At 46.8% G+C, this 23838-nt stretch overlaps 1 protein-coding gene across 1 annotated transcript in view; it reads left to right on the forward strand.

Moving 5' to 3' along the window:
- The window catches only part of DOLPP1 (dolichyldiphosphatase 1), a 28077-nt gene extending 4888 nt beyond the window's left edge, over window positions 1-23189 (forward strand). The window contains exons 2-8 of the mRNA XM_056860538.1: window positions 8390-8490; window positions 10424-10508; window positions 12223-12322; window positions 16981-17079; window positions 20254-20382; window positions 21803-21892; window positions 22861-23189. Coding sequence (XP_056716516.1) covers window positions 8390-8490; window positions 10424-10508; window positions 12223-12322; window positions 16981-17079; window positions 20254-20382; window positions 21803-21892; window positions 22861-22897 — 641 coding nt within the window. The 3' untranslated portion in view covers window positions 22898-23189. The remainder of the gene's footprint in view (window positions 1-8389; window positions 8491-10423; window positions 10509-12222; window positions 12323-16980; window positions 17080-20253; window positions 20383-21802; window positions 21893-22860) is intronic.
- Window positions 23190-23838: the final 649 nt, after the last annotated feature.

Consider the following 23838-nt stretch of genomic DNA (forward strand, 5'->3'; position numbering starts at 1 on the left):
TCCATAAAGGTCCCATGATCCCCAGCATAGCCTATCCAGTAGTCTAAAGGAGAATCTCTTTTACCAGCCGATAAGCTGGTGGCATCCAACTAGCTGTAGAGGTCTCATTTGTCTGGTTTAGCATGGTGGCTAAGAGGGATCTAAGTTAAAGGGTCAGCCACAGTGACAATTAGTAAGAAATCTCTCCACTCCCACTATCGAAATGAGATTCAACAGTGACGCTAGTTCAGGAGGCAGTTTCTCTTCCACCATGGTGGCTTGGCCTTTGTCACTTGTAGGCATTTCCCGCTGTATTTAGAGTTGTTGATGTGACTCCTGGCACAGTGTGCAGATTGACACAATGTAGTCTGGCATCTGCAGAGGGGCTGATGGTGTCTCAAGGTGGGTTTTATCTCCAGGTTCGACAAGCTGGGTGCCCCCAGGGAGTCTCAGGAGGGGAGAATGGTTAGGAAAACCTACCAGTCTCCTACAATCATCTCCTCCAGGGTTCTGTCATTCTTTGGACAGCTGATTTTCCATCTTCTGTGTTGGTAGTTTGAATGACTCTAAATGTTCTATGCCGCTTGAATATTTAGAACTCCCTCAGGCTGTGTTTTTGTTGTTTCTTTTGGCTAATGTACAAAGTCATATTTTTCTGCCTATCCTGGGGAATTCCTTGAGTGTACAGAGATCCCTATTTTGTCTGTGAGTTGTGCTGCTTTTTGTGATTGGCACATGGCACTCGGTTTGCTATTGAGTATACTGATGGCTAACTCCAAGAACAGTATATTCTTTTAGCCTCTGTACTATGTTGGCTCGTTTCTAGCTATGGTTAGTTAAGGGGCCCATCCCCTGCAGTGTGTGGGTGGGACGTGTCATCTATTCCTGTATGTGGGTTCAAGAGCAAATGAACTGGGAGAGGCGGGGCCAGCCATGACTTGCATGTCTTTTACTGCAACCCTATGTATTTATTTGTTGAGAACATTTGTAGGCCGCCTCTCCAGGAACTGGCTGAAGATGGTTTCAACCCTGGTCATCTGAGTTTTTGTGGGATTTATGTAAGTTCTGGTTTAACGTGGCTTTGTATGGCATAGTTTTATTTATTTGCAAAATCTGTATCCCACCTTTCTGCTCTTCCAAGGTGGCTAACAATGTAAAACATGCATAATAAAACCACATTTAAAAACCATTAAAATCAACCCTCTCCCCAGACGCACATCATTAAAACAATTAAAAAACATAAAAACAGCAATTGTATGGTGGATTGTGATGGCCTTCGGCCACAGACAATAAACTTTATCACTATCACAAAAACAGCAATTAAAACATTAGTTAGGAAGGAGAGATCATTGAGGGAATAATGCCAAACAAAACAAAAAAGTCTTCACCCGCTGGCAGAAGACAACAACAGAAGGGGGCAGGTGAATCTCCCTGGGGAAAGAGTTCCAGAGCTTTGGTGCCATGACCATGAAGGCCTCTCCTGGAACACCAACTGCCTGATCTCAGAAGGCCTACGCAGAGCCTCCAAAGATGACCTTTGTGGTTGGGCAGGTTCATACGGGAGTAGGCGGTCCTTCAGGTTTTATTGTTATGAATTACTTCTTGCGGTTGTTATGCTAGCCAGATTCCATCCAGAAGCTCAACAGCAGTGGATGTGAAAAGATACCAGGGTTGCAGACCGTATGAAAAATTTCCTGAGACAGTTGGAACATGCATTAGAAGCCTCTATACATTAGGCCTTCCATATAAATATGGAAGGGGCCATGGCTCAGTGGTAGATCATCTGCTTAGCATGTAGGAGGTCCCAGGTTCAATCCCCGGCATCTCCAGTTCAAGGGACCAGGCAGTTAGGTGATGTGAAAGACCTTTCTCTGCCTGAGACCCTGGAGAGTTGCTGCCAGTCTGAGTAGCAATACTAACTTTGATGGACCTTGATGGTCTGATTCGGTAGAAGGCAGCTTCATGTGGCACCAGGCCCAGGGTTTGGCAAGATGTGGCACCAGGCCCAGGGTTTGACAGTGCAAGACCTCTGCCTTCAACTTGCCTCCAAAGTTTCTAGCTCTGATGATTGCAAAGACAGTCTGCTAAGCATGGACTTGAACTAGTGACGCTTCCAGAGCCACAGGGGGAGTTCTGATGGCTTTCCAGTGGTTGGTAGAGGGATACGCTACTCCGCCTAGTTCCTTGCCTCACCTCTCAATGGGCAGAAGCAGAATAAATAAATATATTCCAACGTGTGTAATTTCCATACTGCCATGCAAAAGCAAAAACTGGACTCTGCAAGATTTATTTCTCCCACAAAACACATACAGCTATGGCATGACTTCGGAATTGGCTGAAGTCGGAAATGGCATGTAATTTGAAGGCTGCCAGATGCCTTTTCCCATCAGAACAAAGGTGCAGCTGTGACCTGGAGAGATCAGAGCTAATTGGGAATACAGGCATCCAGGAAGGAATCATTACCAAGAAATGAGGGAGCTGGGTGGGGGTGGGGATCTTTCACCATGGGGGTGAGGGAGGAATGAGCTGTTCAGAGATATTGTGTTACAAGAGGTTACATATTGTCCCTCTTGAAATTCAATAGTTTTTTTTTAAAAAAAAGATTTATCTTAATGCTGGCCTAAATATTGCAAGGTGAGTTGTTTTCCTACTAGCTGAAAATTATGAGTTCCTTTTCTGTGCTCTTTGCTCCCAAAGTACAAGCTATCTCCACCACCCCTTGAGTGCTGTGAAGATGTGAGATGTTTATTGGTCAAGAATGGAGAAATAGTCTAGAGGACAAGGATGGGGGTTACCTAGGCTGACCATATTTCCTTGAGACAAAAACGGGACATTGGGATGCCAAAAACGGGACAGGGGTTATGTAATATTCTGTAATCATGAAAGAGCAAGATGATTTTAAAAAGTTTTATTACACAACATATTGAGCTTCTTCAGTGACAGAACCCATACAAAAATTTAGGTAGACATAGAGGGGGACTGGCTAAAATCAAATTGAGAAATTTAAAAATAATACTGTTACAGTAATTTCAACATTCCACTATATTTTAATTGTTTTAGCTAATCACTACATTTCTCAAACAGAGCTTAAATAAAAATATTTTATGCTCCTGGGGCCATGTTTTCTCAATATGTTCCAACTATACATCAATAGGAACAAGAGTACATGGATGCCATATTCAGAAAAATAATATGCAATAGGAAAATATAGGAAATATCCACTCTAGTAAATAAAAATATTTAATTGTAATAATTTTATATAATTGTACAGCAACATGATAAATATTAATGCACACTGCCCTTGTACAAATCTATGGTGAGACCATACTTGAAATACTGTGTACAGTTCTGATCACCACATTTAAGAAAGGATATTGCAGATCTTGAGAAAATGCAGAAAAGAGCAACCAAAATGATCAGGGGACCAGAGCAACTGCCCTATGAGAAGCGGTTAAAACGCTTAGGGCTGTTTAGCTTGGAAAGAAGACATAAGAACATAAGAAAAGCCCTGCTGGATCAGACCCAGGCCCATCAAGTCCAGCAGTCTGTTCACACAGTGGCCAACCAGGTGCCTCTAGGAAGCCACAAACAAGACGACTGTAGCGGCATTATCCTGCCTGTGTTCCACAGCACCTAAGATAATAGGCATGCTCCTCTGATCCTGGAAAGAATAGGTATGCATCATGACTAGTATCCATTTCAACTAGTAGCCATGAATACCCCTCTCCTCCATGAACATGTCCACTCCCCTCTGAAAGCCTTCCAAGTTGGCAGCCATCACCACATCCTGGGGCAGGGAGTTCCACCATTTAACTATGCGTTGTGTGAAAAAATACTTCCTTTTATCTGTTTTGAATCTCTCACCCTCCAGCTTCAACAGATGGCCCCACATTCTAGTATTATAGGAGAGGGAGAAAAGCTTCTCCTTGTCCATTCTCTCCAAACCATGCATAATTTTGTAGACCTCTTTCCTATCTCCCCTTAACCGTCTTCTGCACCAGAGGATTGGAGAATGGCCAATGTAACACCCATTTATAAAAAAAAGATTCCAGGGAGGACCCAGGAAATTACAGGCTAGTTAGCTTAACGTCTGTTCCAGGTAAATTGATGGAAAGCATTATTAAAGAAAGAATTGTCAAGCATATAGAAGGGCTATCATTGCACCCCTGGGGCTGTCATTCCAGTCCCAGAACACTTCTGCTAGTCCGGGGGGCTGTCATTCCACCCCTGGGGGCTGGTAATCCAGTCCCTGAACGCTGCTGCTCATCCCAGGGGTTGTCATTCCACTCTGGGGGCTGTCATTCCAGGCCCTGAACACTTCTGCTCATTCCGGGGGCTGTCATTCCAGTCCCAGAGTAGTGTATCTGGGTTTAAAGACCTTACTGGAAAACCCATTCCCCATTTTCTTCGCAACTCTTTTTGTGCTGTAATGTATTTCAATGGAGCTCATGCAAGCCGATTGGCAATCCAGGCTCCCATTATCTTCAATGGGCTCTGCAGCCTCTCCCATTTTTCTAATCGGCTAGCCTGTCATTCGTTTTAGTACGTCCGGGCTTCACCTCCTTGCTTCCACCCACGCTCAGAAACTAGCCGCTATGATCCTGAGGTGGCCAGAGGGGAGGGGAAGACAAGCCTTGTGCATTTTTTGACATGCAGCTTCAGCGGCTCGCAACAGCACCACGGGTGGGAACGTGTTGATTGACGGGCCACGTTTTGCTTCCACCCAAAGCTGGAAAGTTGTCTTTTCCTTCAGCTGCGTGTGGTGAGGGCGGGGCAACAAACCTGGCTTGGCTTATTCAAAACGGGACAAAATGGACGTTTTAACGAAAAAGACGGGACGGCCAGGACAAAAACGGGACTGTCCCATTCAAAACGGTACCTATGGTCAGCCTAGGGTTACCGCACTTTGTATTCCCAGCGATGTATAAAGAGTTTGAAAATGTTATAAAAAACATCGCTTTAAAGGGTTTTTTGGATACCACGGCTTATAAATGGTCGGAAGACGTCTTCACAGCTAAAGGGGCCAAACAAAGTGCGAACAGTATTTTTTTATAACGTTTTCAAACTCTTAATACATCGCTGGGAATACAAGTGCGGTAACAGCCGATGTCTCAGCTTCTGTAATCTCAGAGACCATAGAAACTGAGACGATTTTGCACACTCATGCTTGGGCATTGACATATACACCAAATCCAAAAGAGGGAAGGAATGCTAAAGTGCACAACTTCTCTCTCTTGCCATTTAGAAATGTTCTTTGCTAGGTCCACTTTGAGGCCCCCATCCACCCTGTGAGCTGCCAGTTGGCCCTTCCTGGCCTAGAAGACGAGACCTTCTGACATCATATCCTTCAGGTTCCCTTCCCATGCCAGATAGCATGAGAAACTTTAAGTGTGTTAAGTGTATTTTGTGTCAAGGGCTCTGGAGAATGCCCTGAGGAGTGTGGACGTGTATGTGGCCTTCAGGGCATGCTCCTATCCTTGAGCAAATGGAGCGTGCATGCAACGTTTTCGCCATTATTGATCAGCAACCCAGATAGACTTCCGGGGAATTCCAGGAACACAGTATGGAAGTTTCTGGTCTAGTAGGCAAGCAGCTGTATAACCATCTTCATTTCAGTACTATATTTAAGGCAGTGTAGGCTCCACTTCCCCTATCTAAATTAGGCTTAGAAAATGCATTGTGGTTTTTTCTTATTTATGAAGTCTCTGGATGCTCTGTTCTGCATATTTCAGAATTCAGGCATGTGCGTGCCTTGATATATTTTGCTGACCAAAGTTCTTGACTCTCAGACATTTAGGAAATATCAGTGGGATCTTCTGCAAGCAGAGGTGGTTAGGAGAGGTTACCTGGGACTGATTTTGGCCTGCGGGGCCATCAGCTGTGTCTTGTCATGGCAGCCAGAATTTCTGTCCTGGCTGGCTGAAGTCCTCAGTCCCTCCTGCGGGGCCATCTGTACCAGCTTCCATATGTGCCACGGCCGTCTTTGTGCTAAGATTCTGTTCAATATATAAGGCCTGAAAGGATGCAATTTATAAATAGATAAAATCTGATTGATAAACATTTTAGAAACTAGCGTATTTGTCTTTTTAGTTATGGGATTTTATTGATATATTTTACTTTGTGCATTCTTTGACTGATTGATATCTGATTAGATCTGTTCTTTTTTTGGTTAAATGACCGTAAAATAAATGATTGATTGAGATTCTGTTCTGTTTTGACCGTGTAGGGACAAGCAGGAATTCTCCGAGTCTCCTGCACTTGTAGGTCCTGGTGTCGCAAGTGTTTTTATGAGTCCAGCAAGACCTTCCCCCCGGATAGTATAGTAGCTGGGCACATAAAGTGAAAGAAGATGCCAGCCCAGCACTTAAACTTTCAGTCTGAGAGAGGAAGTACATCACATATGGGAGAGCAAGCACAGGTTTCCTAACTCTGCTTTTGCTGCTGATGGCTGGGGGCGGGGGCTGCTTAGCATCCTCCTTCTACCGCTGTTTTTCCCCTCTATCTGTTCTGCTTGGGGGGGGGCGATGCTGGGGGGGGGGAGTGGCTCTCTTCAGACAACCCTTTGGCAAAAGGATCTCAGGCAAGCGAGTGCTAGGAAAGACGTTTCCCTGGAGAGCCCCTGCCAGTCACAGCAGGCAATAGCAAGCTTCAGGGCCCAACGGTCTGACTCAGTCCCAAAGGCATCTTCCTCAGTTCACCTGTCAAGATAAACTTTGCACCAGCGACATTCCCCTTTGGACTTGTGCAAACTGTCCAGGACTAAGGACAGTTTCAAGCCTCCTTTTAGTGTTCCTCTGAGGACAGGAGCAGGTAACGGGGCAGTTCCAAGTGGCAGATATCCCACGCAAGTGGTCGGGCAAGAACCAGGGCTGCCCCGAGCAGACACTCAGAAGGAAGTGGCGGTGGCAGAGGCGGCTGGTGTGTCTGTACGAGAAGGATGTGGTCTGGGTCCCATTCATGCTTCGGCTACAGTTTTGTATTTTGGCTCCACTGCTGTGGTAAACCTCACGTTTTCTTTAGGGGCTGAAAGGATGCCGTGATGCACGTTCTCTTTCTTTCTCTCTCCTTCATTTCCCTGGTTCACAAAATAAGCACAGCTCAAGAGCCTCATACCTCTGTGTCAGCGGTTTCTCTGTACCATCTGCTGATTTTCCTGATAACTGCAATAGCTCATTAGTAATTCTACTCCTCTCTTTTTGAGCCCCTCCTTGAGACCAGTTTCTTCAAGTTGGTCAAGGCTAGAACTATCCAATATGGCCAGCGTGGTGTAGTGTTTAAGAGCTGTGGTTTGGAGCAGTGGACTCTAATCTGGAGAATCATGTTTGATTCCCCACTCCTCCACATGAGCGGTGGACGCTAATCTGGTGAAGGGGGTTGGTTTCACCACTCCTCCACATGAAGCCAGCTGGGTGACCTTGGGCTAGTCACAGTTCTTTCTGAACTCTCAACCTCACCTACCTCACAGGGTGTCTGTTATGGGGAAGGGAAGGTGATTGTAAACCGGTTTGATTCTTCCTTAAGTGGTAAGAGAATGTCGGCATATAAAAACCAACTCTTCTTTTTCTTCTTCTTATTCCGGAGTTGCCTCTGAAAATGGCATCCTTATGTCTTGAGAGCTATTTGTCTTTGCCCTGTAACATTCAGGATCCTTTACTGTGGGTTGGAACACCGTCTTATTGTGAGCCCTTTCCCTCATTATTGGCTGCTGGAAGACTACTTGGTAAGGGAAGGCCTCTTTTCACTGGCAGCCCCATGTCACAAATCGCTTCTGCCTGTAGGCACTCAGATGTTACAGTTCCTTTTGTTTTTTTACCATATCAGTTTCCTGTGGTTTGTGCCCAGCATCTGATGATCTGAGGTATGCTGCTGCTGATTTTGGAGGTTTATGGGAGGAGAGGGTGAAAGAGCCTGTTGCAGGCCAGACACGAGGAGTGTTGGTGGGCCGAGACAATTTGGCTAGCTGTTCAACCCATGTTCAATCCAACATACGATCTTTCCTGTAAACTAGTTGTCAAAAATGCATCTGGTGGTGGAAAAAGCCGTTAAGTTACAACCGACTCATGGTCACCCCATGTGGGATTTTAAAGGCAAGAGATGAGCAGAGGCGGTTTGCCATTGCCCGCCTTTGCATAGCAACCCTGGATTTCCTTGGTGGTCTCTCATCCAAGTATTAACCAGGGATGACTTTGCTTAGCTTCCGAGATCTAATGAGATTGGGCTAGCCTGGGCCATACAGGTCAGGACCCGGGCATTTAATCCTTCTCTTTTTCTAGCCAACTAAACTGAGTGGCCTTGGTACATCTTATGAGTACCATAAGTAAAGAATGCATGTTGTGAATCTGTAGGAGGTCTTTACAGAAAGACGAGCCACACGCTGGGCCTGGTTTGATCTCTTTGTCTCCCACTCCAGGTGACATCACCGGCCATCTCCTTGCCTACGTGAGCCTAGGCCCCGTTTTCATCATCGTTGGCTTTGTCACACTCATCGTTTTCAAGAGAGAGCTTCACACGGTGAGTCCCCACTCTGGTGGGAATTTTGGCATTTGTATCTCATGCTGGTAGGCCTTGCCTTACCTTTCTTTTTGGTCACCTTCCCATTGCCACTGAATTCAAGAACGTAGCCTTATTATGCTCTTGTAGTAAAATGGCAAAGATTCCTGTAGCACTCTTATTTTAACCTAAGCTTTTATGCACTTAAAAAGGTAAAGGTAGTCCCCTGTGCAAGCACCGGATCATTACTGACCCATAGGGTGACATCATATCACAATGTTTACTAAGCAGACTGTGTTTACGGGGTGGTTTGCCATTGCCCTCCCCAGTCGTCTTACACTTTACCCCCAGCAAGCTGGGGACTCATTTTACAGACCTTAGAAGGATGAAAGGCTGAGTCAACCTTGAGCCGGCTACCTGAAACTGACTTCCATCGGGTTCGAACTCAGGTCCTGAGTAGAGCTTTTGAGTGCAGTACTGCAGCTTACCACTCTGTGCCATGGAGCGCCTGGTTTTGTGAGCTTAGAGACCCATTTAAAATACGTTTGTAAGAAGAGTGCTGCTGGGCTAGGCCGGTGGTCCTTTTCATCTGTCATCCTCTCCCCCACAAGGACCAGCCATGTGACTTGAGAGGCTTACAAGCCGGGGCATGGAGGCCAAAGCTGCCCCCTGTTCTTGCCACCCAGTATGAAGTTCTCAAAAGTATATAGCCGTTGAACACGGAACACATAGCTTTTATTGCCGTTGATAGTCCTTTTCCCCAGGAATTGGTCTAATTCCCCTTTCAAGTCTTCTAAGCAAGGGTCCAGCATTGCTGCAATCTCTGCTCTTCTTTCGATTGATAGATTTTAACATTTGTATGCCTCTCCATTTCATTGGCTTGAGGAAGGTAACCAAAAATAGTCTCCCCCTGCCCAGCAAAACTGAATAAAGCTCCGAATGTTAACATTCATTGGAATTTCCCATCAGTTTTTGTGCTAAGGTAACTTTGCACATCTAAGGCCAGCCCAAATCGGTAGATTTTTTCCAGTGCTCCCCAAAGGATTCTGAGGTTTGGACTTGGATATGTTTGCAGCGGAAAAGAATTCCGCCCATGTTTGTTTGTTTGCCAGTCTGGAAAAAAATATTTTATATCTTTTCAGAGGCACCCTGGTGCCAGTTTAAAGGGAAAGTAAATTCTAACTCCTCGGTATATGTAATTTCCCCTGCCCCGGGGTCATTTCCACTTTTGCTTTAAACAGATGATCAAGGATCGGGAGCTGTGCTGAGTATCCATAGCCAGACTGGGGGTAGCTTCTGAGGTTCTCTCAAGAGCAGAATGTGGAGCCGGTAGGGGCTAAACCGGAGACTTCATAAGACACAAAGTGCATGCTCTGTCGCTCAGCCAGTGTAGCATAGTGGTTAAGAGCAGTGGATCCTAATCTGGAGAACTGGGTTTGATTCCCCACTCCTCCACTTGAGTGGTGGACTCTAATCTGGAGAACCAGATTGGTTTCCCCACCCCTCCACAAGCAGCCTGCTGGGTGACCTTGTGCTAGTCACAGTTCTCGCTGAACTGTCTCAGCCTCACCTACTTCACGAGGTGTCTGTTGTGGGGAGGGGAAAGGAAGGGGATTGTAAGCGGCTTTGAGACTCCTTAAAGGTAGAGAAAAGCGGGGTATAAAAACCAACTCTTCTTTTTCTTCTTCAGCTGTTCTTCCCTGTGCAGTCTTTTCTCCTCGCAGTCTCACCCAAGTCCAAGCCTGAGTCTATTTTGGAAGTGTTGTCATGCCTATCTGGTTTTTTTTGGGGGGGGTGCTCTAGTGCTCGGGCAAAGAATGGGACCTTTCCATGAATTTTGATTCGATATCAGCATATTCTTTTGCGTTGTGCTGATTTGGAGCTGTCTGTGCACGTTAAATACATTTCTCATAACTAGTGCTCCTGCTTTAACTGTCCCTCATCCCTTTTGCAGATCTCCTTCTTGGGGGGGCTGTTCCTCAACGAAGGTGTGAATTGGCTAATAAAGAATATTATTCGGGAGCCACGGCCTTGTGCAGGTAGAGTATTACTGGCAGGGAAGGGTGCAGGAGTGGCGGGGGGTGGGGGCGTCCTTGCCAGCATGGATTGATTTGAACAAGAGAAACTTTCCCAAGTTTGCAGGACAGTAAAGAGGCCTTGTAATGTCATTGCTCAGGTAGCACTGATGCTTAGAGAATCATCACAGTTTTGGTGGGAAGAAGAGGCCGTTTGCCTTCAGGTGACAGAGCTTCCATAGCCAGAAGGAGCTGGCATCCTCTGCCGCCTTTTAACCCAAAGATGCCACGGCTAGGGAACCCACAGGAGGTGGCTAAGTTGGACCATGTGATTCTTCTGGACATATTTGCGGCTGCTAGATTGTCCTGCCTGTATTGCCTTTTGCATGAGGCTGCCTTTCACATTCACTTGGAAGCCGCAGCTGGTTCAGAATGCTGCAGCATAGACTCTGATGGAGATAGAATCATAGAAATCATAGAGTTGGAAGGGACTACTAGGATCATATAGTCCAAACCCCTGCACAATGCAGGAAATTCACAACTACCTCCCCCCTCCACCCCCAGTGACTTTTACTCCTTGCCCAGATGGCCAAGATGCCCTCCTTGTCATGATCTTCCTAAGGTCATAGAATCAGCATTGCTGGCAGATGGCCATTTAGCCTCTGCTTAAAAATTTCCGGGGAAGGAGCGCTCACCACCTCCCGAGGAAGCCTGTTCCACTGAGGAACCGCTCTTAACTATTAGAAAGTTTGTCCTAATGTCTAGACAGAAACTCTTTTGATTTAATTTCAACCCGTTGGTTCTGGTCCAACCTTCTGGGACAACAGAAGACAACTTGGCACCATCCTCTATATGGACTTGAAGATGGCTATCATATCACTTCTCACACAACATAATCACATTAGATCAATTTTGCAAGGTCTTCATTGGCTTCTGCTCAATTCCCAGTTGCTATTTCCAGTGTTGATTTTAGCCTGGAAAGCCCCAAACAGCCTGAGATCAGGTTGTCCCCTGTGCCCCCTTGAATCAGATCCCTGTCAGAGCCCTTTTCCCTGCCCCTGAAAGCCAAGTCGGTAGCGACTAGAGACGGGGCCGCAGGGCACCAGGACTCTGGGAAATCCCTCCTTCCAGCAGTCCCATCTGCCAACCGTCCTTGTTGGCATTCAAATGCCATCCAAGAACATTTTCTTCACCTCTGCTTTTGGTTCAGTGTTTAATTCAGGTTCCCAATCTTTTTTGAGCCTAGGGACACCTTTTGAATTCTGACACAGTGTGGTGGGCACAGCCTTGAAATGGCTGCTGTGGGAGGCGAAGCCACCCACAAAATGGCTGCTGCAGCTTACCTTCAATCACACAGCAAGATCCTTCTGCTGTGGTGTCAGCTGCTGCCAAAGCAACTTCAAAAAAAAATCTGCACAGCCAATCAGAGCCTTTCCTGGGCAAAAGCCCCACCTAGCCTTGCCCACTTTCTGAAAACAGGGTGGCAGGAGAGGTGTCAGTGGGTGCCACGGCACCCAAGGGCACCACATGGGGACCCCTGGTTTAATTCATTGCTTGCGTTGCTTCAATTAGTTTGCAATTGCAACCCTGTTTTGCTGTCTTCTTGTTTTAGTGTATTCATGCTAGTTTGATTGCCTCATTGGTTCTGTATCTTTGACGCTGGCTTTTAATGTTTTTGGAAACCAGGGGTATGAATATTTTAATCAATAACAGATGTGTTCCTTCTCCTCCTCCTTAGAAATCCACGCATCAGTGCATTCGAAGTACGCAATGCCTTCTAGCCACTCCCAGTTCATGTGGTTTTTCTCCATGTACTCGTTTCTCTTCCTCTATTTAAGGTAAATCCTTTTTTTTCTTAGGATATCCACCGGTGCTGTGCTCTGGGTTTTCGCTATGAAAGGCTGTGTGATTTTGAAGAGGATAGCTCCTCTTTATGCATGCATCTTACTTTTGCATTCAGCCGCGTTCTTGAAGGCAAGACCTGGGCAGTGTGTTTTTCCTGCCCTTGATTGTGGTGGGTTGGATCCTTTTGTAGTGTGGGCTAGTGTAGCTGTTTCTATTTCCTGTTTGGACCAGGGGTGTTGTTGCAAAGATAATTTGGGTTTTGAACCCTTCTGGTGCCAAATAAAAGGGAGAGAATCAGACCAAAGGGCTATGTAGTCCAGCTGTTTCTTGCAGTGTCTCACCAGATGCCCTGACCTGGATAGCCTGATCTCACCAGATTGCGGCAGCTAAGCAGGGTCAGCCCTGGTTAGTATTTGGGTGGGAAACCGCCAAGGAAACCCAGGTCACTACGCAGGGTCACCACACAGAGGCAAGCCACCTCTGAAGGTCTCTTGCTTTGAAAACCCTATGGGGTCGCTAGAAAGCTGTGACTTGACGGCACTTTACATACTGGCCAGATGCTTCCAGAAGGATCACAAGCAGGGCATGAAGACAGTAGACTTCCCTTCTCCCCCCCCCCCCAAGTTTGGCCCCCTCAGCAGCTGGTATTCAGAGGTATACTGTCTCTGAACACACATGTTCCATTCAATTATCGTGGCTAATAACCATCAGTAGTCCTCCATGAATTTGCCTCATCTCCTCCTCCCTCACACCCATGGCCTTCACTGTTTTGCGGTAGTGCATATTTAGTCGTGAATGCTCACAAGAGAACTGCCTTGATCATGAACATGTAGGACTGAAGGATGTTGGCTGTGGGTCAGTGAAGCATCACTCCTCCTAACAGTAAACTTGATGGTCCCTTGATTGTCAATAAGGCAATGGAATGCCCCCCCCCCACAGATGTTTCTGCATCCCTGAGGGACTCCTTAGGCATCCAGAAAATATAACTGGAGACAGAGAGGGAACCTTGGGCAATGTCCCAGGGAGCATGCTCATTGGTCCGTCCCCCCCGTCCAGAAATCAGCAAATGTTGAGGGTAGTTGAGCATTATTTAAAGCGGGAGAGGGGACTGGGTGGAAGCAAACATAATGGAGCCCCTTGCAGTTTATAATATCCTGGTGGGGAGACTAAGGTTGGCTCCCATCCTCCCCACCAATGTGACCAATCCAGGATACAGTAAGCTTTTTAAGGGACCACTTTGAAGCTAAAAGAGTCCTGGCTGGAGGATTAATTAGGATTGAAAGAAAAGCACTTCCCCTGATCCCCTGTCCTGCCTTCCAGAACTCTTAAGTAGACAGTAAAGCCCTGAATAGCTTAGCTTCTTATAAGGGTGGGGGGGGGAAGCAGAATTAGGGCTAGGGGATTCATGCATTTCTCAGTCCGAACTCCTCCTCCCCTTTCCTTTCAGTGCCATACAGAAAGGGAGAGTAGAAAACCCCCTGACAAAATAAAAAGTGGGCAGTTTCCATCTAATACAGCGTTCATCATTCAGTGCTATTGGGGGATTTTGCTGTCACACAGGACTGCTGAGGTTCAGGACAGGGGTGAGCAGGAAGCGGTTTGCCGAGCCCAAAGATTCAGCAGTGCTGCTTTATTGCATGAGCCGTATTGCCCCCTGTATTCTCCCCATGGTTCCTTGTGAGCCCCTGCGACTTCTGATCTCTCTGTCTCACGTTGGCAGCCACAGAAGCTGATGCGGAGAGAGAACAAATTGCTGGTCCTTGAGGCAGCAAGCAAAAAATAATATGAAAATAAAAAGTGGGCAGTTTCCATCTAATACAGGGTTCATCATTCAGTGCTATTGGGGGATTTTGCTGTCACACAGGACTGCTGAGGTTCAGGACAGGGGTGAGCAGGAAGCGGTTTGCCGAGCCCATAGATTCAGCAGTTCTGCTTTATTGCATGAGCCGTATTGCCCCCTGTATTCTCCCCATGGTTCCTTGTGAGCCCCTGCGACTTCTGATCTCTCTGTCTCACGTTGGCAGCCACAGAAGCTGATGCGGAGAGAGAACAAATTGCTGGTCCTTGAGGCAGCAAGCAAAAAATAATATGAAAATAAAAAGTGGGCAGTTTCCATCTAATACAGGGTTCATCATTCAGTGCTATTGGGGGATTTTGCTGTCACACAGGACTGCTGAGGTTCAGGACAGGGGTGAGCAGGAAGCGGTTTGCCGAGCCCATAGATTCAGCAGTTCTGCTTTATTGCATGAGCCGTATTGCCCCCTGTATTCTCCCCATGGTTTCTTGTGAGCCCCTGCGACTTCTGATCTCTCTGTCTCACGTTGGCAGCCACAAAAGCTGATGCGGAGAGAGAACAAATTGCTGGTCCTTGAGGCAGCAAGCAAAAAATAATATGAAAATAAAAAGTGGGCAGTTTCCATCTAATACAGGGTTCATCATTCAGTGCTATTGGGGGATTTTGCTGTCACACAGGACTGCTGAGGTTCAGGACAGGGGTGAGCAGGAAGCGGTTTGCCGAGCCCAAAGATTCAGCAGTGCTGCTTTATTGCATGAGCCGTATTGCCCCCTGTATTCTCCCCATGGTTCCTTGTGAGCCCCTGCGACTTCTGATCTCTCTGTCTCACGTTGGCAGCCACAGAAGCTGATGCGGAGAGAGAACAAATTGCTGGTCCTTGAGGCAGCAAGCAAAAAATAATATGAAAATAAAAAGTGGGCAGTTTCCATCTAATACAGGGTTCATCATTCAGTGCTATTGGGGGATTTTGCTGTCACACAGGACTGCTGAGGTTCAGGACAGGGGTGAGCAGGAAGCGGTTTGCCGAGCCCATAGATTCAGCAGTGCTGCTTTATTGCATGAGCCGTATTGCCCCCTGTATTCTCCCCATGGTTCCTTGTGAGCCCCTGCGACTTCTGATCTCTCTGTCTCACGTTGGCAGCCACAAAAGCTGATGCGGAGAGAGAACAAATTGCTGGTCCTTGAGGCAGCAAGCAAAAAAATAATATGAAAATAAAAAGTGGGCAGTTTCCATCTAATACACCAGGGGAAGGGCTGGATGGCAATAACAACAGTGGCGAGGTGGTATGATTTTGCTTTGCGCCAAACCAGTCCCCTCCCTCTCACGCCCCCCTATTCCCATGGCTCTTCTCATCTCTTTTGTGACTTCTCCCTTTTTCTGTAAGTGCCTGGAGAATTTAAGCCCTCAGCCTCTATTTGGTCATGTGGGAATGGAAGGCCCCAGTAAAATTCCCTTCTGTTACAGAGCCTTTTAACACATTGTGCAGACAATCCCCAGTTTTTCCCCCAGAGTCCTTTAGTCTGGGCTCTTTGGTGAGGAGTGTTTTTCTGCTTTCTTTGCTCTGCCAGTCAAAGGGCTACAATTGTGTTCAGTTTACATTTAGCTTCTGTGGACGGTCAGAGGATTGGATTTGGAAGTGAGACTTCATTGACTCCCTTTGCGTATCCTTTGGTTCCATGTGCTCCAGCTTGAATCCAGGTCTCTTCTTCATGTCTCCTGTGAACTTTTATTTAAATATTTACAATCGTGCTCTCCTTTAAAATAAAACAAAAAAAGCCCAAGGCTGCTTAAAAATCATCCAGTAAAACCAATAAAAATCAGTTTAAAACAGTATCTTGTAATAAAAGCTGAGCACAGTAAAATAGGTAAAATGGCAGCAGAATAAATAATAGTAGCATGGGGGAGACAGATTTTTTAAAAAACAAAATAATAATAAGAATTTTTTTTTTAAGTCCTTATTTGACATCTGAAATTTAGTAAGCCAGAGTGGTGCAGTGGTTAAAAGCAATGGTTTGGAACAGTGGAGTCTAATCTGGAGAACTGGGTTTGATTCCCCACTCCTTCACATGAAGCCAGCTTGGGCTAGTCACAGTTCTCTTAGAGCTCTCTCAGCCCCACCTACCTAACAGGGTATCTGTTGTGGGGAAGGGCAAACCAATTTGATTCTCCCTTAAGTAGTAGAGAAAGTCAGCATATAAAAACCAACTCTTCTCCTTCTTCTAAGTGAACTGATTGAGGGAAGAAAGTCTCGAGTTGAATCTGATTGCTGGCGTGGCAGCCATCAAGCTGAGAAACACTGATGTTGTTGAAAGCCAAGTTTCTAGTCCTCATAAACGAAGAGAAAAAACTTTTAAAAGGTGTGGGGGGAAACGTCCTAGATAAGTAAATGTGTGCATCGTGCTTTCACTACCTTGTTGCTCTGGAAGTTGTGAGATATATGCTTTAGGTATTTTTTGAGTGTACACCTTAAAAAGGTATTGCACAAGCCATAAAACTAGACATTCATGTCTGTTTTGCATAATATCTAGATACTGGGGTAATTGTTTTTAATCTTGCTTCTCAACAAAAAAAATAAATTGGTTTCCCAAAACTGCTCCCAGGAGTCAAAGATCTAATTTGGATGATACAGAATTCGATGCAAAATGCTCTGGGGGACAGAGAGCTCTCAGATGAGCTATGGCCCCGCATGGCAGAAAGGAAGCTGGCTGTTGCCTGCCCTCCCTCTGGCCCCATGGGTGGGAGTTGGAAGTTAGTAGCAGGCTGGGGGGTAATCTTAAATTAGATGGAATTGGATGCTGATTTTCTTGCTTGCTGGGTCAATTCTGCCGTTCCATTTCAATCTCTTTGTTTCCCAGAATGCACCAAACAAACAACGCCAGATTCCTAGACCTGTTGTGGAGACACATCCTGTCCCTCTTCCTCCTAACAGTGGCCTTCCTAGTCTCATACAGCAGGTGCGGAGTCTCTGTTTATCATTAGTGCCTTCGGGATACGGATTACAGTTGGCATGAGCACATTGGGGTCGGGTCTGAATTGACCAAAATTCTGGGGCCAGCAGGGGCCGTGTGGATAGAGAATTTGTCTTAGGTTCTGAAAGGCCTAAGGGGGAGGGGCTGTGGCTCAGTGGTAGAGAATCTTTTTTGCATGCAGAAGGTCCCCGGCATCTCCAGTTAAAGGAACTAGGCAAGTAGGTGATGTGAAAGACCTCTGCCTGAGACCCTGGAGAGCCGCTGCCTGTCTGAGTAGGCAATACTGACTTTGATGGACCGATGGTCTGATTCAGTATAAGACAGCTTCATGTGTCATATGTCCAAGGCCTGCGTTCAGGTTCCACCCCTGCTACAGAAATGCTGCAAGTCATGCTTAGCCCCTCTTCTATTTAATTATATATTTAAGTGTTTATATCCTGCATTTTTTGAAAAGGATGCAAAGCAGCTTACAGAAAAACACATAAATAAACCAGGGTACATCAGACAAATGAAAAACCAAAACAAGTATACTTCAGAACAGTGCTGGATTCATTGGGTGGCTTGATTGAAGTCACAGGCTGTGAGCCATGGGGCTAAGAACCAAAGGGCTTTGGTTCACGCCTCTGGCCATACCCAAGCTGTATAAAGATACCTAAGACAGGAAGGGTGAAAGCAGTCCTCTTCAGCAGAAGAGCCCTGCTGGATCAGTCCAGAGGCCTGCATTCAGTAGTATGCAATCTGATGGGAAACCTACAAGCAGGGTGGGAAGGTTGGTGCTCTTAACTGCCTCTGAAAATGGAGGTTCCGCTTTATGCCTTCGTGGTGAAGAGTTGTGGACAGAGCATGATTTTCTTTAATTTTGTAAAAGAGCATCCCTGCTGGATCAGGCCAATGGTTTGTCTAGTCCAGCATCTTGTTTCCGGCAATAGGAAGACAACCCGGAAACTACAACCGGTTCAGAATGTGGCAGCTCCAGAATTGTCGGCCTAGCTGCCAGGAACATATATTGCCCTTCTTGAAACAGCTTCATTGGCTGCCAGTCTGTTTCCAAGTTCGATTCAGGGTGCTGGTTATGATCTTTAAGGCCCATAATGACCTGGGACCTACGTATTTGAAGGGCCATCTCCTTCCGTATGGCCCTGTGTGCCAGCTACAGTCATCAGGCAGCCATGTGTTCGCTATTCCACCCATCTGGCATCGACCAGAGCCCAGGCCTTCTTCATCGTGGCCCCTGCTCTGTAGAGTGGGCTCCCTGAAGAGGTGAGAAGGGGCCCCTCCTTGGAGATCTTCAGGAGCCGCTGCAAGACCTGCTTGATTGCTAGGGCTTTTGAATGGTGGACATCTTTTGAGAAGGGGAAGTGGGGGGAGAGATTTGGGGTTTGCTATTTTATTTCTGGTGTTAACTAGAAATATTTTAACTATTATTGTAACCCTCGGCTGGCGAGTTCAGTGAGCTTGCCAGCCCAGATCGAGAGTGGGGGTTGGTTGCCTCGGCTGGCTCAGGGGCAGGATAAGAGCTCTCAAAAGGCCAGATCCAGCCCGCGGGCCATATGTTTGACACCCCTGGTTTAGAGGCTTAGAAAATGATGCAAGGTATAGAGAAGGGGGGGAGAGATATAAATGTTCTAATAAATAACTAATAAAAAGTAGCCAACTGCATACCCCCAGATGGCTCACAAGCCAGGCAGGAAAACACGGGCCCTCTCCTACTGTTCTGCCCAGCAGCTGGCACTCAGAGGTTCACTGCCTCTGAACTTGGAAGTTCCATTTAGCCATCAGGCCAATAGCCGTTGATAATCAGCTGGATGTAATGGTTAGAGAGCCAGACTAGGATCTGGAAGACCCACGTTTGACTCCTTGCTCTACAACGGAAGCTTACTGGGTGACCTTGGGACAGTCATTCTCATAGACTAATCTAACTTACAAGGTTGTTGTGAGGAACAAATGGGAGAGAGGAGAATGATGTAAGCAGCTGTGGTGTGCCTGTTCAGGAGAAAAGCAGGGTCTAAATATATAAACACATGATTAAATCTATCCTTCATTGAATTTGCGTAATTGCCTTTCAAACCTATCTAAGCCAATGGCTACCAACACATCTTATGGTGATAAATTCTGTCTAAAATGTCCTACCAGCAGTTTTTATTGGGTGACCCCCCAACATCTGTTGTTACAGGATAGAAGAAAAAAAAATCTCCCCCCCCTTCTCTATACCTTGTATCATTTTCTAAGCCTCTAAACCAGGGGTGTCAAACATATGGCCCACGGGCTGGATCTGGCCCTTTGAGAGCTCTTATCCTGCCCCCGAGCCAGCCGAGGCAACCAATCCCCACTCTCGATCTGGGCTGGCAAGCTCACTGTGAACTCGCCAGCTGAGGCAGCCTTTCCCCCCTGCCCATCCCAATCTGGGCAGGCGAGGCATGACTGGCCCAACCGAGTAACAGTTATGTCATATCCAGCCCTCGTAACAAATGCGTTTGACACCCCTGCTCTACAGTCTCCCCGTCTGTAATCCAGGAGTCATGGTGAGCAACCGTAGCAATTTTGTTGGGAAGACTTTGGGTGCTGTTGGCCAGGAGATTTTCTATAGCCCAGAGGCAGTTTTTGTGTTCGGAAGCTTGGTGGGGTACCTAAATGAGTCAATCGGTAATCATGGGCAGGCGTTTACCTAAAGGGAAGCTGACCCTCTGCTTCTGATGTTCCCATAAACTGTGCTGCTACAGTGGGATTGCTGAATGCTAACATCTTGGAGACAGTTTGGAAAGGTGGGGTTGAGACCTATTAAATCAAATAAACACCCCTACTTTTTCCAGAAACCCCCCCCTTAAATGTTGGCCACTAAAAGAGGGGAGGGGCCAGGACTCGGTGGAAGAGCTTGTGGCTGGCATGTGGAAGGCTACAGGTTCAGTTCCTATATCATCACTTAAAGGATCTTCCCATAGAAGGTATAGGGACCGTTTTCGTGTTCTGTGTTCATTTTTCCCACTTGGGAATCATTCCAAATACACTCCAACAGACAAAGAATGGGCCCTTGAAGCGGAGATAGCCATTGGGGTGGCCATCTTGTGGTGCTCTTAGGAAACTGGCAGGCTGGCTTTCATTGAGGGAGGAGCTGTGACGCAATCTCTTCTTGATCCCTCTTCTCCCATCCCGGCAACACAGGGTCTACCTGATGTACCACACCTGGAGCCAAGTTGCGTATGGAGGGGTTGTGGGAAGCATCATGGCCGTAGTGTGGTTTGTCTTCACACAGGAGATCTTAACGCCGTTGTTCCCACGGATAGCTGCGTGGTGAGTCCTCCTTCTCTCCCTTTGGATTTCCCTTTTTCGGGCTAACCTACACATTCAGCAAAATTGAGGGGCAAAGCTTTCCTTGGGACCGTGCTGCCAGGGGTGCCTGTGGGCTGCAGGTGTGAATGCTCCTCCGTAAGAAAAATAAAATCTGTGCACATGGAAAAATAGCATGTCGGGGCTGGAGAGGCATGGCACATGGAGAATCACAACGCTGAATGTAGAGCAGGGCTGAGCCCTGTACTTGCGTGTACAGTTTTCCTTTGCTTTCCTTACGAGGAACGCTGGTTGCTTTCCTTATGAGAAACGCTGGTCGTTACTCATTTCCATGCAGCTGCCTCTTTCTGGACCTTGCTCCAAGGATCAGTAAACATACTTTTCCCCTGGGAACCTCTAATCCTTGTGCCCACCCCTTCAAACCTTTATTTTCCTAGTTCTGTATGTATCGGGGTTTGTGTGTTTTCCTGTGAGTGTGTATACAAATTTGATTATTTTTAATAAAACCCTTAAAATTTATAAAAGCTGCTTTATTGAGAACTTTTTCCACTGATGCGTTCATCTGCGTAAAAATAGGTTTAAAGATCCCCATGCCAACCTCTCGCAAAACTAATTTCCCCCAATAAAAGGAGACCCCTGTATTTGGCGAAACACTGAGTCAGTCCCTGGCATCTCTCTCTCTCTCAAAAAAAAATTTGAGTAGCAAGTTTAGGTATCTGGAGTCCCTGGAAATAGCCACCGATCAGTGTAGACAATAGTCATTCAAAAAACTTTTATACTGATTTTCTTAAGTGAATCCCATGGTCTGGCATGCTAGATGGCAGGCATGGACCGCAACTCAGTGGTAGCAGATCTGCATTGTATGTGTAAGGTGCCAGGTTCAGGCCCCAGAATCTCCAGTTAAAAGGATCTCAAGTAGCAGGCTCTGGGGGAAGGTTTTCCTCTACCAAAGGCCCTGGAGAGCCGCTCCCAGTCAGAACATGCAGCACTGTACCACATGGACCAGTGGTGTGATTCTGAATGGGGCAGCTTCCTTGAGCAGAGGTCCCTGGCTAAAACAACTGGATTTGAGTGCACTAGGACCTTAAGGGCCAACAAAATTTTTGGGGTATGATATGAGCTTTTGAGAGTCAAAGCTCAGATAAAGCAAGTAGTTGGACCAGCCTTCCTTTAGCTCTTTGAGCATAACGAATGTTTGCCAGACTCTGTGTTTTATTTAGGTTGTATTTTTCATGCCTTGGTGTTATATCAATTCCCACACCTTGGATTCTGGGTTACCGATGATGATATTTATACATTGCTGAGATGGGTTTAAAAAATGGATCAATGCATAGTAATTGATTCTAGGTTCTTGTAAACATCCACATAACTTTGCCTTTTCTGTCTTTTTCTCCCTCCCACCTCCTTTCCTTGGCTTTTCCAGGCCAATATCAGAGTTCTTCTTAATCCGAGATACCAGTCTCATCCCAAACATCCTATGGTTTGAATACACAGTCACCAGAACAGAAGCAAGGTGAGAGTTCTTCTACAAACAGAAAAAGCGCCCGGTGCACCAGTCATGCGCCAGCCCCTCCCCTCCACCGTACGCACTGGGGTCCCATGGCCTGAGTCTGTAGAGTCGTCGTGCCTCTCAGACGCGGTTGTGCTGCAGAGGTTCTCTCCTTCTCTGCCGTGTCCAGCTACTGTAGGAGAGGCTGTGTGTTTTGCCTGTTGCAAAGATGCCGTCAAAAATGGCATCTCTGCGGCCAGGTATTTGGGGTGGGAGCAGAGTTGGTAATCAGGAAGTGCACAGTCTGTTTTTCTTCTGGTTCACTGCTGGAAGAAGAGGCTGGAAGTCTTAAGTTTCTGCTTCTGCTCTACATGCATCACACAATAGAAAGCCTGGGGAGGGGGCGGGGCGGACGTAGCAGTCTTCCATCTTCACACCAAGTCAAACCACAGATAAAGGACCTACACTTCCTCTGGGGCTGTAGAACTGCAGCTGTTGTCTTTCAACCAAAGTGGCAATTCTATTTAAGTGTGCCTCCCCAAACAGGGAAGATTTGGGAAGGGGTTGAATACCAGTATCGTAAGCCAGGCCCAGAACGGACCTGGAGGCATCCCTCCTCCTGTTGTGCTCTTTCTCTTTCTCTCCCCTTCCCTACAAGGTTATGCTATAGGGTTGCCAACCTCCAGGTGGTCTCCAGGCGACAGAGATTAGTTCACCTGGAGAAAAGGGCTGCTTTGGCAGTTGGACTCTGTGGCATTGAAGTCCGTCCCCTCTCCAAACCCCGCCCTCCTCAGTCTCCATCCCCAAAATCTCCAGGTGTTTCCCAACCCAGAGCTGGCAACCCTATTGTCCTAGGCTAAGCAGAGTCAAACCTATCGTCATCCAACTTGAGCCCCAAGCTATGGCATGACAGAGGGGCAGGGCAATAAAAATACCCGAAAATATTTAAGAAGTCTTGTCTTCTCCTCCCCACCCCATCCCTGGCCTTGCAGGACCCGACAGCGTAAGCTGGGCACGAAGCTTCAGTGAACTTGGGAAGCTCCGGAAGTGAACTGCACGACTCTATCGACCAGTGTGGGGCCAGACGAGAGACCTGTACAGAGAAGCGGAGGAGGCTTTTAAGAGATGGACCAAAAAGAACAAGCAGGGACCAGGTCCTGAAGACCCAGAGGCCTTGACGACAAGCTGGCCACTCCTCGCTGCATGCTGGGAACTGGACCAGAGCAGAATCCATTTATACTGCAGCTGCACAGCGTTGGTTGGGATCTGACCCTCTTTTGGGGGCACAATCCACCAAGGGATGTTTCTTGCACAAGCCCCCCCCCCAGTGAACGGGAGAGGGCCACAAGCCTCTTTCTTGTGCAGCTCCCGTTCCTCTCGAAACAAGGGCTTCTGTAAGACCCAACTCTGGTAGGTTGTGCCTGTGATTTTGGAAGTCAGGGGAAGGGAAATGGGGAATCCGTGGAGGATATACCTAGTGTCTTGTTGATAGGCGGGGATAAGCATATATAGCTCTGTGACTTTTTATTAATTTCCCCACCCCCTTTTTTGCAGCATGAAATATACACATATTTATTATTTTTTTAAAAACAGGACTGTTGGTTGCAAAGGCAGGAAAAGGAAGCAGCTGTTAATCATGCATTTTGGAAGGCGGCATGTTTAATCTCCAGTTTGGGGGGCGGGGCGGCGGAAGTAGCCCCAAGAGGCCTTTTTGTTTTAATTTTCACTTTTCATGACTGTTTGGGACATCCGGGTCCATCTTCGCTGCACTTTGTAACAAAAAGGACTAAAGGTTTGCTTTTAACACTAGTGACACTTCTGCACGCAAAATGGCACAGGATGGGGTGCACGTAGGGTGTGTGTGTGTGTCAACACAGTGGCAAAACCTGCACTACACTATCTTTTTCCCCCTTTCAGATTCTTATCTGTTTACTGGGGACCCCCCCTCTCTCTTTTGTCTAAATTGAGTG

The sequence above is a fragment of the Euleptes europaea genome, chromosome 14 (assembly GCF_029931775.1).
Source record: "Euleptes europaea isolate rEulEur1 chromosome 14, rEulEur1.hap1, whole genome shotgun sequence".
In the NCBI taxonomy this organism is placed as follows: Eukaryota; Metazoa; Chordata; class Lepidosauria; order Squamata; family Sphaerodactylidae; genus Euleptes; species Euleptes europaea.